The 15,621-nt window shown below is 46.3% G+C and overlaps 1 protein-coding gene across 1 annotated transcript in view; it reads right to left on the reverse strand.

Moving 5' to 3' along the window:
- Nucleotides 1-4,522, reverse strand: part of SLC16A2 (solute carrier family 16 member 2) — a 119,243-nt gene extending 114,721 nt beyond the window's left edge. Inside the window, exon 1 of the mRNA XM_060138533.1 lies at nt 3,971-4,522. Coding sequence (XP_059994516.1) covers nt 3,971-4,406 — 436 coding nt within the window. The 5' untranslated portion in view covers nt 4,407-4,522. The remainder of the gene's footprint in view (nt 1-3,970) is intronic.
- Between the last annotated feature and the right edge of the window lie 11,099 nt (nt 4,523-15,621).

Genomic DNA, 15,621 nt, shown 5'->3' on the forward strand with positions numbered 1-15,621 from the left:
GAAAGATGCCTGGCCAATGGCCCTGTGACCCAAAGCGCCATAGCAGGCTCCGAGCCAACCTTCTCTGGACAGTAAGCAAAAGCCTTCAGCCAAAGGCAAGACATTGGCAGATTTGCTCAAAAGACGCCTGGCTCTCAAAGTCAGCAATTTAGTTGTCAGCCCAGTGAGACACTGAACTAAGCAATGAAAGCCCCTAAAATGGGGAAGAGAAAGATAGCTTAAACTGTCCCTGGCCCCATCTATCTTTGGGACTCTGCCCAAAGGCAGATTGTATCATTTATCCCATGCCTAGAAAATTATGTCTCCATCAGAGTGGCCCATGAGCCTGAACTATCTTGTGCCCAATAATGAACCTTCCTGACCATTATTACCCCTTTCCCCAGGTGGTGAGAGACACAGCTCCACCCTCCTCACCTGGGAGCCTACAAGGGTCATGCTTATAAACTGCCCAGGAAAAGATGCCTCCCATCATATATTATGGCTCAGTGCTAGACTGGCAGTCAAGGTGGAAAGTGCAGGGTACTGGGTTTACTCTGGAGCACGTTCAAAAAGACCTAAGCTTGGAGACAATGTTAAAAACTCTGACTTGTTCCGCCTTGTCTTCTGGACCCCCAACCCTAACCTTGCCCCAGCTCCAACTCATTTAGGGTTCCAGTAATGACCTGAGGCCTGCAATCAATGCTACCTTGCTCTTTCTTTCCTCCAAAATGCTTCCCTCTCATGCCAGGAAGCCATGATATACTTTCCACCAAATTGTTGGGTTGCCCATGTCCTGTTTGCTGCTTGGCCTGGGTTGGGGGAATTCCCAAATTTCCCACAAGCTCTACAAAAGTATAGGCTCATTTCTCTCTTGATTTTTTCCATTTTTCCCTAAATCGGACCTTGGTCACTTGCCTCCATCTCAAGAACCTTTTGTCTGCCAGTCATCCCAGGCCTAAGGCCCAGGGAAAGTTGGTTTCCTTTTCAAAATGGGTGAAGAGAAAGGACAAGATACATTGCCACCATAGAATTGTATGCACCACAGATTTCACAAAGACTGAACATTGCATGCTCTAGAATGGCCTGCATTCCACTTCCCTTCTACTCTCCATGGCTTTTTCACATGACCAGAGACCCCTCTGATGTGGAGTTAGCCCCCAGACATCAAAACAACCTTTCTCTGGGGCACACTCATAATAGTCCCAGTCATCTGCAGAGCCTTATACCCATTAAGCCAATCAGCACAGCTTTAGGACTGTGGAGATATTAGGCCTAGCCAAAGAGAATTTGGGTTGTGGGGTGCCTCCAAATATTAAATTCATAGCTTTCTAGAGATGCAAGCCATGTCAGACGTTAATAGAAATGGACAATGCACCAACCTCCTTGACTGTGGGAGTGTATATTCTATGTTCCTCAGAATGGCTATTGGGCAAACACTGGCTGACAAACATCTTAGCAAGCTTCTACTGGCTTATTCTATCCCTTTGAGACACCAGTGCTGTGGCATAGGTAGCTGAGAAATTTTGAGTAAACTGCAGAAAGTGTGTGGAGACAGAGGCACATTTGGAATCTCAGGACCTGAATGGTTGCTTGGCAAAGCTGAGGGGCTCAAGAAAGGTAGTGGTGAGGATGAGATTTTCTAGGAAGTCAGGAGTGTAGTGGGGTGTTCTTGACTTTTTTAAAATAAAAACTGAGGTGTTTCCCAGAGTCTCCAGTATCAAAAATAACTTTCATGAATTCAAGACACATACAGTAAGGACCCAAGCCAAAGTAGTCTGTGACCCTGGGGACATACCAAATTCCTCTCTGTCCTTTCCTGACCTATACTCACCATAACTTAAACTGGTAACCCCAGCCCCTCAATGGATCTAGTCTGTGTCAGAACACACACCAGCCACACCTCTGCACAGCTCACTGCTACCCCCGCTTCCCAGCTGCACTGTGAGGTCTTGACCGGAAAGTCTCAGCCAGCCCTCCCCCTGAGTCCCCTATGATCACCTACTTTGAAGTTTGTTCCCCAGCAGTGAACCTCTTCCTGGTAAAATAGTGGTTTTTCCAAGTTTTATTACACACTCCTAAGGCCCCAGCTCTAGGCCTGCTCACATCACATGAAAGCCAGGGCCTAGCTTCAGCCCATCCCCCATTACCTCCCATGAAGTTTTACCCAGACTTTGCCACTGACCCCGAAGGCCAACAGCCTGCCTTTAACCACAAGGCAATGCTCAGCAGGTGCCCTCCAAGGTAACCTAGGCAACAGCCAGAGGCCCTACACTGGCTTCCTTCCCAAGAGCCCCTGAACTGCATCAAAGCAGGGAAAATGTAGTCCCGGGGTGAGTGTGACAGTGACCTTCCGCCCAAATGTTGTTCCACACAGTCAGGGACCCTCTCCACTCAAGCGTCAACGCAGCCTGGGCAGTCCTGAGATTGCCTTGGACAGCCATTGCCGCACACTTGAACTTTCAAGTGGGGCCCGCACACTAGAACGCCGATGGATCACAAGGTCAGAGGCATCAAGAGTCCCAAAACCTCTTAAAGGGCAGCCTAGCAAACTAAAAAAAGAAAAAAGAGAGTCCTTGGTTGAGAGCCTAGGAGAGGCCCTCTAAGGGCTCAGGGAATCCACAGGTGGATGCCCCCAGAATTCAAGGTTTCTATTCACTAAATGATCCCCAGCCTCCCTCAAAGAGCAGCAGAAGTACGTGTTTGGGGGTGGAGAGAGGAGGGAACCCTTCAGTCCCAGGGCAACACTTATTCTGAGCTGCGTTTTAAAAAGCCACGTATTCTAAGCTGCAAACTTGCGGCGGGTCTCCAGTGGAGCTGTCCTGAGGAACCACAAGAGGGAGTGAGCCTTGAGGAAGACGGCATCCCAAGCCCCTCGGCTCGCTCCCGAGACTCCTCATGAGAACGGCTGAGGGGCTTCGCCGGCGGCTTGCTGAGAAAGCGGGATGGCTACTTTGACTTCTCCAAGTCCACAGGCAGGCTCAGGCTCAACGGGAGGAGCGCACAAGCCTGTGGTCCTGTGGCCGCTGAAGAGCGAGAGCTATGCCCCCAGCCCTGCTTGTCTTAGGGAAGAAGACCAAGTCAGCACCACACGAAGGCAGGAGGGGTGGAGGCCGGCATTCCGGCTAAAGACTAACGAGGCACCCAGCGGATAGCGGAGAGGCGCGGGGCGCCAGGCAGGGCAAGGCTGAGATTGGGGGCGGTGCGAAGTGAGCCTCAGGGCCCAGTCTGCCAGCCGCCTCACGCCTCCCTGGCAGGAGACCGCGGAGACTGCCTCCCTGCCTGCTTTGGGGTTCAGCTCAGAGGGCACAGAGATCCGCTCGCTCCCTCAGAGTGGCAGAGGGCGGCCGGGCCCGGTTGGGCCGTAACCACGGCGGGCAAATAGACGCGCGCACACCCCCCACTCGCACTCCTTCCCTCCCTTCCTCTCTCTCCTGCAGATACACACGCCTGCCATGTGTTAGAGTCTTCGCTCAGTCACCAAGATTCCTAAAGTGTTTTTGACAGAAAACACCTCCGCTCCCCGTACAGGAACAGGGGCTGCTGCGGAGATCTGCGGTACAGTGTTTCTCTCAAAGTCCTCCCAACCTCCAAACTCTCTCCTCTCCCCATGTCTTCGCACTCCCCCCCCCAAAAAAAACAAAAAAACCACAACATTCTGCAAATATTTTCCCCCAGTACACACGCTCAGAGTACTTTAAATAAACCCGAAAGGTGCGTCTGGATATGTCCCAGAGCAAAAAATTCATTCCTTGCGTATGATCAACGAAGGTCCCAGGTCCCACCCCCGGGACTTCTTGCGCCTAGTCTCCACAGCCGAGGCTGCCCAGAGCCCGGCAACCGGCGCTCTAGCAGCGCCACGGGCAAGGGGCAAGGGGGAGGAGTCCAAGCGGCGCGCTAGAGGGGTGCCTCGGACCAGGAGGTATAGGATCGGCGGCAGCCGGAGCGGACACCCTTGCCTAGAATGCCAGGTGGGGCGCGCGGAGCCGCTCACCTGCTTGGAACTCCACTTGGCGATTTTTCTCTCTTTCCTCCTGCAGCAACATGGAGTAGAGAATCCCGAAGGAGTTCTGGATGCCAAAGATGGAGCCGTTGCACCAGGTGGCAGCGAAGACCACCATCCAGCCGAAGCCACCTTCGGGGGGCTGGAAGCCGCGCGCGGTGCCGCGGGTCTCCACGGTGGGCGTGGGCTCGGGTTCGCGCACCGGCTCAGGCTCAAACTCCAGCTCCGGCAGTGGTGCAGGGTCCGGTAAGGGCTGGGGCTCCGGCTGGGGCTCTGGCTGGGGTTCGGGTGGGGGTACTGGCACGGGCTCGGGCTCGGGCTCCGGCTCCGGCTCCGGCTCGGGGCTACCCACCCGCTCCTGCTGTTCCTGGTCTGCCTCCCGCCAGGGCCCCTTAGCTTCCTCGCTCGCCGGGCTTTGCAGCGCCATCGCGGCCGGGGGACTGTGGCTTCTCGGGCCGGAGGAGCCGCTGTGTGGCTGGTACTTGTTTCTGCTGCTGCTTCTCCAAGCGCTGCTACTGCTGCCTCCTCCTCCCGGCTCCGCGCCCCAGCTGGCCAGCCTGTCCCGAGACAGACAGTCCCTCGAGCCCTCTCCTCCTCCTCCCCCATCCCCCCTCCTCCTCTCCCCATGTCATCTCTCTCCTCCCCCTCCTCCTCCTCTCCCTTCCCCCCAACCTCTTCCTCCCTCAACAGGCAGCCGCTACAGCCTCTCTCTTCTCCCCAGCCCTTCCTCCTCCTCATACTCGCCTACCTACTCAATCCGCAGCTGTCTCCCTCAACTCCCTTTCCAAACTACTGAATTCTTTTCTCCTTGTCCAGAAGACCAGTAGAGGGATAGTTAAAATGGAAAAACGAGAGCATAAACTATCCTGTTCCTCTGCCCTCTCCTCCCTGCAGGCTCCAAACGAGCATTGATCAACCCAGAACCCCCAGGGAAGACCCCGCCTGTCCTTTGCTCCCACTCTCTCCTTTCTCACAAGTAGCCTGGAAGTGGGGTGGCCCCCGGGACCCCAGGACGAGAGGTGGCCCTTGAGAGACCCCACCCCGCCCTCAGTAGTGCCTATGCCCCCCCTTGGGTTTGAGGGGGACTTGGAAGGGACACCCAAGCTCGGACAGAGGGTGGGCACAGTCTTCTCGAGCCCGGGGGCTCAGCCCCCCACAGTCCTGCGCAACAGCCCCCCCATCCCCGTCTCTCCCCCTCCACCCCCGCCCTTCCCAGCAAATCCCTGGCGGGGCACGGATGGGAGGAGACGGCCCGGCAGCGAGGCCCGCCTCTCCGGGCAGTCAATCAGGGCTTTGTTTGCGCCAACCTGGAGCCCAGAGGAGCCGTAGAGGGCCGGGTCTGGGCCGGGGGCCGGGCCAGGTAGGGAGGGAGGTGCAGTGGCACCGGAGGGAGCCGGGCCCGGGCGGGGCGGGAGCTAGAGCTCAGCTCAGGCTCCTCCCGGCTCTCTGTCCCGCATTGGGGAACTGGGAGTCAGGGCCATGTCGAGCCGCCAGTTCGGGCAAGGGCCGCTCAGCCCGCAACATCCCAGCTGGGTTGGTCCCCCGGGCCTCCGCCGCGGCTTTTCGGGCGCTCGGGAACTCGGCCGAGGCGCTAGCGGAGGGATGTCTTCCCAGCACCCACCGCGCCCTTCCGCCCACCTCGGGCATAGAGACACAAGAATCCCGGTGAATGTCCCAGACTAAGGCCCTAACCCCGCGAGGGTAAGGGAGAGTTTGCTCCCTACGGAGTGCGCGGCTCTCGGGAGACGGGAGGGGTGATCTGCCCTGCGGGCGGCTGGGCTCCCTGACGCAGTGCACGGCTGTTTCCAGCCTCAGCCCTCGGGGCCGGCCCCAGCGATCCCGGGAAGCTCTGCCTCCCCTAAGGGCCCGCGCGTCTAATGCACTAATCATGAGTTCGTGGTGTGGTTACCAAGCTACTTCGCTCCCCACCAGCGGGCGGGCAAGCGCCAAGCCCTTTCTACCCAGCATCTCATTAACCTTCTTGCTGGGTGAAAAGACTGCATGGCAGGTGAAAATGCAGCTCAGGGCTGTGACATGCCCAGGAACACAGTCATTAAGCACCTGAACGCGGGCTGAGCTGAGCGGGAGGGTAGAGGTGTCCCAAGTAGCTTGCCATGCCGTGAAAGGAATCGGCCATAATTCACAAATCACGGGGGCCATGCCAGTCAGCAAAGCAGGCATTGCTAGAGGAATAGAGCATTCCCTTATTGCCCGGAGGTGAGTATTTTTATCACCTGCTTTTTCCAAGCAGGAAGGCAGAGGCTCAACGAAATCAAGGCGTTTATTAGCCGAAGGTCCTGGGAAAAGTCAAGTACAAGGTGGAATTCAAGGCAAAGCCTCGTGCTCCCTGAGCTTCACCACAGGCGGCTGGGGCTTGGTGCTCCCCGGAAGAGGGACAGAGGAAGGAAAGGCAGGATGTGGCTGAGTTATCACAGTAGGCTTCCGGAGCACATAGTGGCCTAGATGGGCCTTGAATCTTGAGAAGGATTTTAACAGGCTGGGGGTGGAGGTTGGGTGTCCCTACCTAAGAAGGACAAAACAAAGAGGCATGGAAGGACTCTACTCATAGAAAGAGGTAAGTGAAAGCTAATCAGGCCAAAAAGTTAATATGTATGCTGCCTCTCCCAGGAAACGTTTGCATTTTAATAAAAATCCACAATGCTTCAGTCATGAGGAGTGACAAATCATGGACAGTATGGGCACTGGGGCTTAAGATTTGCTTTTTAGTCAGCGGTTTCACAGGACCAACTGTTGCCCTAGGGGAGCACTAGCCTTGGCTTCCATTTTCAGGGAACCTGATTAAGACCCTGAAAAGGGCTATTTCCAACCCCAGAACCAAGAATAGACCCTGAAGTCTTGAAGCCCATCTCGGACTCCTACTGTCTAAATTCTGTTCTAGTTTGAATGTCTTTTTTAGAGCACTGGAGTGGGGGGTGTGATGACACTCACTGAGAAACTCTTGTGAGCCTAGTTGTTTAAGTTGTTTAAGTTGTTTAAGTCTACAAAGCCATCAAGAGGCAGAACAGGAATCTTTGCTCATTTGTGTGAGCTTCAAATTATATGCTCCATCCAGGAAACAAGACTGCATAATTACCATCCCGCCATTCCAGAAACACATGCAGTACCTACCATTTTTTCCCTTTTTAAAAGGCATTTTATAATGGCTAGAGCACTGGCATCAAGAGACCTGGATTCTAATCATGGTTCTACCATTGCATACCTGGGTGATCCTAAGAAAGTTGTTTACCCTTTCTGAGGTTCAGTTTCTTTATCTGCAAGATGGAGTTAATACCCACTTCACAGTTATTAAATAGCATACTGAGAAGTATAGGCTTTATTTTGGAAATACAAGAGAGCCACTGAAGATTTTTGAGTAGCTAACTAATATCAGATCTGCATTTTAGAAGAAAAACAAAACAAAACTGTGGTGACAGTATACTGTGGCTTGGAAAGATAAGAGGTAAGGAAACCAAACAATGAACCGGGTAAAAGAAAATTTCATGATCTGGAATAGGGCACTGACTGGGGATGAAGAAAAAGGGTTGGCTCTGTGAACCATTGTTACGGTAGAGCTGACAAAAACAGATTTGGGTAGTGAGAGAAAAAGAAGAAGCAAAGATGATGCTGACATCTCTTGCTCAAGTGAAGGAAAGGATGGTCGTAGTGTTAGTGAGGATTGGGAATTAGGAGCCAAATCAGGTCTGAAGGTGCCTGTGGCTGTCTCTTCTTCCAAACAATCCTGTCAATTACAACTTTAAAATACAGTTTTAATCATGACACTTCTCTGCTTTAAAAACTTTCAGTGATTCTCCATTTGACTGTTAAGTTTAAATTCTGCAACCAGGCATAAAAGGTCCTTTATGGTTTGGGACCAGCCTCATTTACTAAGAACCTTTATGTGCCAGGCTCTGTACTAAATACCAAGGACACAAAAAGACCTGGTACCTGTCTCTGAGGTACTCATATTCAACCTGTCTAGTTCCATTCTTTGACATTTTCTCCTTTCCCCTTTCTCCCATTCATGCCAGGCTCCAAACACTGGATTATCCACCATTCCATGATGTATGGACACCTGCTGTTCTCTCATCCCTCACCACCCATTCTCCTCATTGTCTTCCAGTTGAGATTCTAATGCCTTTCCTGAATCTCCAGAGTGGGTTCAACAAAGCATATAGGAGGGTTAGTCTTGAACTGGGGAGATATGCCTCTTGCCTTTGTCATACCATTCAGTCATTCATTTTACAAATAGTTATTGAGCAACTACTGTGTGCCAGTCACCATGTCAAGCACTGGGAACATACAATTGTCCTTGTCCTCATGGAGTTTACATTCTAGTGGAAAATATTAATAATTATAACTACCATTTGTTGAATTTGACTCCACTAGACTGGGTGAAGACATTTTGAGATTGAGGAAAAGGGAAGAGAAGGATGTAAAGGATGAGACAACATTGAGAGTGAGGTGATAGAAGTAGGGCTAGGGTCTTGAGATGAATGAAGTTTTCTCTACAAATTTCTAGATCAGACTTGGTTGACAAACATCATCAGTAGTAACAAATCATTAGAGAGCACCTAGTATGTGTAGACTCATTCAGTTTGGCTCATGCTCACAAGTAAGTGATGTGTGGCCCCTGTAAACTCTTTAAATTATTGTACTTATCTGACTGTGGATCTTAGAAAACCCCAGTGAGGTCCTGGTTTACACTGCAAGTGAAAGAATGTGCTTTATTTCTGTCCCAAACAGAATAAGCACACAATGGAACCATTCTAATTGCTTATGTTCTTGATTAATCATACAAGTGGTGAAGCAGAGCAGTGGTTCCTTAACCTGGTTACACATTAGAATCACCTAGAGACTTTTGTACAAGTTCTGCCTCCTGGGTCCCACTCCACACTTGCTGAATCAAAATATCTGGGGGTGGGAGCCAGGAATACATAGTTTTAACAAGGCTCCCAGTAATATTGATGCACTGCCAGGTTCTGAAACCACTAGACCAAAATAATAATAACCAAAAATTTAGATCTCAAAGACTCGTACAATTTCTCTAAAATTTCTCCCCAAACTTTGAGAACCAACATAAGGATGTTAACTTTTAATGTTGCCATGTAAGGGCATGTATCATCACTATCATATCATTAATGAAATGATGTTTTAACACTGAAATATAGAAAATGTAGAAAGGACATAGTCTTTTACTGAGGAAAGTCTTTCTCAAGAAAGGTCAGTTGGCAACAATTTTTCTCAACATTTCTCTGATGAAAATGTCACAGACTGCCATGGGTCTGCAGGTTAGTGCTTGGGACTCACTGGTCCAGATGACCTCTGAAAGCCTTTTATCCCTGATGTTCTCTATTTAGGTCAAATGTACTTCCTTGCTTTGGGCCTCTCCTATTTTTCGATAGAAGTCTCAAGCTAGAGTGGAACTTAATAGGTCATTCTCATCATCCCCCTGTCCTGCACCTAAATCATCCTAACTACTTGAGAATGGATGACATATTGAGAACTTTCTCAAGAAGGTGGGTACATAATCTTTCCCTCATTTGCTCACTTTTCTTTATTAATGTCTATGAGGGTAACTAAGGAGTTCTGATGACACAGCAACACCTTAGATTGATTGTGAGAGCCAAGTGGGATTGATTGTGAAAAGGAGCCAGGATGCTTGTAGTGGCAAAAGAAATAGTGATGGCAAAAGAAGTCCAAAGGCAAAGAAGACTGAGGTTTTATTGTCCATAATCAGGAAAGAGTACTGATTTGGGGAAAGGAATTTGAATGTTGACACCTCCTGGTAGCCAAAGTGGAGGCATGGAAGGGAAAAGATATTGGATGTAGCCTGATTTCAATTTGAGCCAGGTGCATTAAAAACAAATCAATTGGCCATATGCATGGAGCCTGCTTCCTGACTGCCAAGGAAGCAATTCTGCTCAATCACTGGTCTATTATTAGAGCAGGCATAGAGGAGAAAAGATGACAGAAGCAACAGGAGCTTTATAGAACAAAATGAGATAGGACTTAACCCTCTGAGGGCTAGTACAGAACAGCAAAGCTTGAAGTGAGAGAAAGGGTGAAATGGATTGGTTTCCTGATCATATCCAATGGAGAAATAGAATGGGCTTTTTAAAGCCTTTTATTAATTAATTAATTTTTTCATTTATTCAAGAGGTATTTATTGAGAGGCTACCATGTGCTAAACATTGTGCTAAACCTTGGCTAAAAGTTTCCTATCCTGAGAAGTGACACCTTTGTAGGGCTGGAACAGAGGTGTCTCAGGTATATGTTACAATGCAGTGTAAGGATGAACTTTGCCCTTTATATCTTTGTTTCTTGTCCTACACTGTGACCTCCTTGAGCATAGGGTCAGCATTATTTATTTTTATATCCTTAGCATTTAACACTGCCTGATGCAAAGAAGGTACTATAAATAAATTTAACCACTTAGTGTAACAAAGCCCATAAACAATAGAGAAGAGGCTCATCTTTCAGATTTGTTGTGAGGATGGGAAATAAAATATGGAAAGCACCTGGCATAGCACCTGGCATGTAGTAGGTACTCAATAAATATTAACATGTAGTAAATGCTCAATAAATGTTAACAAGATGGTTTGCAGATTGCTTTCACTGGAAAAAGAAAACAACCTAGTATGTTCTTTGGCATTGGTTCAATTCCAAAATCTAGAGCACAGATGTCAGAGCTGGAAGGGACCTTCCACAAAATCCAATCTCATTACACAGATGGGAACACTGAAGCCTAAAGAGGGAATAGGACTTACTTAAGGTGATATATAAATTATCTAAGCTTTTCCTTCGAATTACCTCAAATACTTGTGAACAGCAATATGACATACATACATATAAGATAGGGATATCATTTTACAATCAACACAGGGAAAGGTTAAATCATTTACTCAAGGACCTATGATTCACACTGTGGCAGTCTGGCTCCAGGGTCTGTGATTTTTAACCACTAACACTTCTCTATCACAGCACTTATGAAATTATATTAAAATTACCCATTTAACATGTCTCCTCACTAGAACCTAAGCTCCTTGGGGATAAGAACAGTGTCTGACTTCCACTGTGTATAGGTATTCATTCACAAATATTTATTGAGCAACTATTATACAATCAGGAATTGCTAGCCTTAAGAGCAGGCCATATCTTTGAAGCCAGATTATCTAGCTCTGTGGGGCTGCTGGTTTTTATTTCCTTCCCTTTTCTAGTGTCTTGTTGAACATTTCAGCTTAGTCTCATCTGTTCTGTGGGGCATAAAGTTCTGGGCCAGGCTTGGGTCAGACTGTTAAAGGAGAATAATCAGAAACTTCAGGGGGAAAGTGAAGTGCCAGAGATATGATGAGATCTGGGAGTTCCTCTTCACATCAAGAGGCTTCTTCCATATGTTGATACATGCAGAAAGATAACTCCCCTAGCACGAGGTCAGTGGTAGAGACACTAACTGCTGAAGAGAGTATAGGTGAGCCAAGTGAGGGAGACCTGGGGATGGGATGGGTTGGGGTTCAGGTTAGCAGCGGGAAGGCTGGGAGTAGACATAGTGTGTCTGCATCCTCAGACATTTCCTGGTCCACCTCTTTGGGGTGACTTCTCAGACTCCAAGATAGCCACAGACCTAAGGCCTTTAGGAACCCCAAGGCCCTTACACAGGAAATTTCTAGAGAGCAAGAGACAGAAGGATGAAACAGTGGTGAGTCTTAAGGCCAGAAGCAGGTATCAGCAGCTGAGTTAGAGGAGAGTGACTGGTATGCTCTGGTCCAGGGGCCAAGTTTCAAGTCTAACTTGCTGACCCTGCAGATAAAGAAAGCCAGTTAAAGAGGAGGGAAAAAATCATTCAGATGGAGCAAGGGCAAGAGTGCAAGGGGCTGGGGCAAGGGAGTTGGCTGGAAGGGAAGGACAAACAAGAAGCAGTTTTTTTCTCCTTCAGTACATATATACACAGTTTCTTCTGTGCCTGATTAAACTCAGTTTTCTGAGGGCCTCTTCTTGGGTGGAAGAGGGGTCAAAGAAGGAGGAGTATATTTTGTTGAAACTTTCTGAGACCTGGAGGTACTGATCCACTTGCCCAAGGTCATGCTGTAAGTGGGACCAGAACCCTTCTCTCTTAACTCCTAATCACAGAACATTTTTCCATGCCACACTACCTCTTATCATGTCATTCAACTCCTTAAAAATCTGAGATGATTCCTCACTGCCTAAAAGGTAAAGTCCAGACTCCTGAGCTGCCACATGAGGCCCCTTCTTATCTGGGCTCTGTTCAACTCTCTGATTGGTTCCTGGGCCACTTCCCACAATGACATTTAAGCCCAAGCAGCACAGAGCTCTTTCCTTTCCCCCAAATGCCCTAGTTTCCTTTTTCTCAACTCACCCCCACCAAATTGAAATAATTTTACCATGAACACCTGTATACTCACCACTGGATTCTACAATTAACAATTTACTATATTTGCTTTATCACATATCTGTCCATCTATTCAGCTCTGTTGATCTATCAATCTATGTTATTTTTAATGCATTTCAAAGTAAATTGAAGACATTAGTATACATCTTTCCCTCAATATTTCTGCATGTATATTATTAATTAGAGTTCAGTTTTCTTGCAGTTTTTTCCTTTTGAGGTAAAACTTACATATAGTGAAATACATAAATTTTAAGGAAACATTTGCTGAGTTTTGACAAATGTTAACCCAAACCCCTATCAAAATATAGAACATTACCATCACCCCACAGATTTCCCTCATGCCCCTTCCCAGTCAGACCCACCCCTACCTCATACTTGAGAGAACCACCATGGATTAGTTGTGTCTTTTCTAGAGATTCATATAAAAGGAATAATACAGTTTGTAGCCTTTTGAGCATGGCATCTTTCACAGCATAATGCTTTTGAGATTCAGCTGTGTTGTGCTGGGTAGTATTCCACGGTATTTGTATTGTATTTATATTGTATTCACCAGTTAATGGGCATCTGGGTTGTTTCTAGCTTGGGGCTGTTATGAATAAGGCTGCTATGAATATTTGTATACAAGTTTTTTCATGGACATATTTTAAGTTCTTTTGGGTACATACCTAGAAGTGGAAATGTCAGGTCATAGGGTAAGGTGTATGTTCAACTATATAAGATACAGCCAAAACTGTGTCAGAATAAGTTGTTCCATTTTACACTGCTGCCAGCAGTATATAAGAGTTCCACATCCTCACCAATATTTGGTATTTTCATTTAAAATTTTTTACTTTAGTCATTCTAGTGGATGTGTAGTGGTTTTAACTTGCAGTTCCCCGATGACTAATGACATTGAGTATATATTTTTTCATGTTCTTATAGGCCTTCTTTTGTGAAGTGTCTTTCAAATATTTTGTGCATTTTTTTAATGCCATGTTTATTTATTTATTTATTTATTATCATTATTATTTTTTTTATTTGCCACACCGCGTGGCTTGCAGAATCGTAGTTCCCCGACCAGGGATTGAACCTGGGCCACTGCAGTGAAAGCGCCAAGTCCTAACCCCTGGACTGCCAGGGAATTCCCTGTGCATTTTTAAATTAGGTTGTTCATTTTTTATTATTATTGAGTTGTAGGAGCTCTTTACATATCCTGAATACCAGTCCTTTGTCAGATATACGTTTTGCAAATTTTTAATTTGCAAAATTAATTAAAATTTTAATTTCAATACAGTCTAATTTAGCCACTTTTTTTCTTGTTTGGGTATTGCTTTCTGTGACTTAAATATGTGCCTACCTGCAAGTCATATTCTCCTATGTTTTCCTCTAAAAATTTTATGATTTCAGATATTACATTTAGACTTATAATCCATATCAAAGTAATTTTTGTGTGTGATGTAAAGTAAGAGTTGAGGTTTGTACTTTTCATATGGATATACAATTATTCTTATGCCATTTGAAAAGACTTCCATTTCCTCCATTGGATAGCTTTGGTTTCTTCTCTTTTTATTGTTAGCTCTTCTATCTAGAAAAGTGAATGTGTGCATATCATTGGATTTTCACAAATGGGACACTCCCATTAAACCAGCCCCCATATCCCAGCAATCTTGTCATTACCAGCATCCCAGATGCCCCCTTTGTGCCTACTTCGAGTTAAAACCTGTCCTTCTGCTGCGGTGGTAACCACTATCCTGATGTCTAATAGCATAGATTACTTTTGCCTATTTTTTATACTTTATATAAATGGAATTGTGTGCTCTTTTGTGTCTGGCTTCTTTCCCTTAATTTTATGCTTCTGAGAGTCATCCATTTTGTGTACAGCAATAGTTCATTCATTTTCATTGCTGCATATTATTTTATTGAATGAATACACTACATGGACATGGACATTTGGGTTGTTTCCAGTGTTTGACTATAATGAATGGTGTTGCACATATGTATGCAATTCCATTAGATGTATACTTAGGAAGTGGAACTACTAGCTCATAAGGCATGCATGTCTTTACATTTTAGTAGATGCTGCCAAACAGTTTCTGAAGTGATTATTTCTATATATATTCTCACTAGTAGTTGCTCCACATCCTTGACAACACTTGGTATTGTTAATCTTTGTCATTTTATTTATTCTGGTGTAAATGACATTGTGGTTTTTATTTTATTTCCCTGATTAAATGAGTACCTTTTAATACATGTATCAAACATTTATTTGTCCTCTTGGAATTGTCATCTTTTTACTTGTGACCATTCTGGTGGGTGATTTACTTCCCTTTATACTTACTAAGAATATATTCTACCTTTAAGATCCAGCTCAAATGTCACCTTTTTGATGAAGCTTTCCCCATATTATAGGCCTTATAAATGTTCCCTCAGAATTCTCATAGCATTTTGCACTCAATTATAATATTTCACTTTTATTGTGTATCTATTTTCACCCTTTACTGGGTTAAACTGGGGCAACTCCAGATTTGCATCATGGGCCTATTTTTTTGTAATTACCTCCGTTACTAAGCTAGGAGCTCTTCAAGGACAGAAACTCCACCTTGTTTAATTCTGTACACCCCCTTTCATTCACCGTCCCCACACTTACAGAGTGACAAGCACATAGTAGGTACTCAATAAACATTTGTTGAATTAAATGCATGTTATGGAATATATGACACATTACTTTGGATCTACACACGGCCTCAACAAATGGCTGATATTGTTGAGTTAATGCTAAAATAGATTTTATATGGAAAGCATTATATCTAGTGATTGAAAGCTCTTCCATAGCCCTGAGACTCAGAACTAAACCTTGGATTCAGTTTCCTAGGCCAGAGGGACAGGGGCTATTTTTCTTAGGTCCCTGCCATGCTCCTAGAATGTCAGTTCCTTGGGAGCAGCGACTTTTATCTCCAGTATCTAGAAGAATGCCTAGACATAGTAGATGTTTAATAATTGGTTGTCACGTGAATAATAAAGTCAACAAAGTGGCCTGAGCCTCCACCCTCTATCCCATCCTGCCCTGATGTTTAAAATACTGTATTAGTGGCAGCTTCCTTCAAGTTATGCTCTTTCAAAATACCAATCCCCAAAGAGAGATGACTCATTCAACCTTTCACTTGTACATTGTGATTGACTGTTCACAAAGCAACTTGATGTTCAGTATCCCTTTTGATCTGTACAGTAATTTTCTGAGAGGTAAGCGGGTCAGGGA

Source organism: Lagenorhynchus albirostris, chromosome X (assembly GCF_949774975.1).
Source record: "Lagenorhynchus albirostris chromosome X, mLagAlb1.1, whole genome shotgun sequence".
Classification (NCBI taxonomy): Eukaryota; Metazoa; Chordata; class Mammalia; order Artiodactyla; family Delphinidae; genus Lagenorhynchus; species Lagenorhynchus albirostris.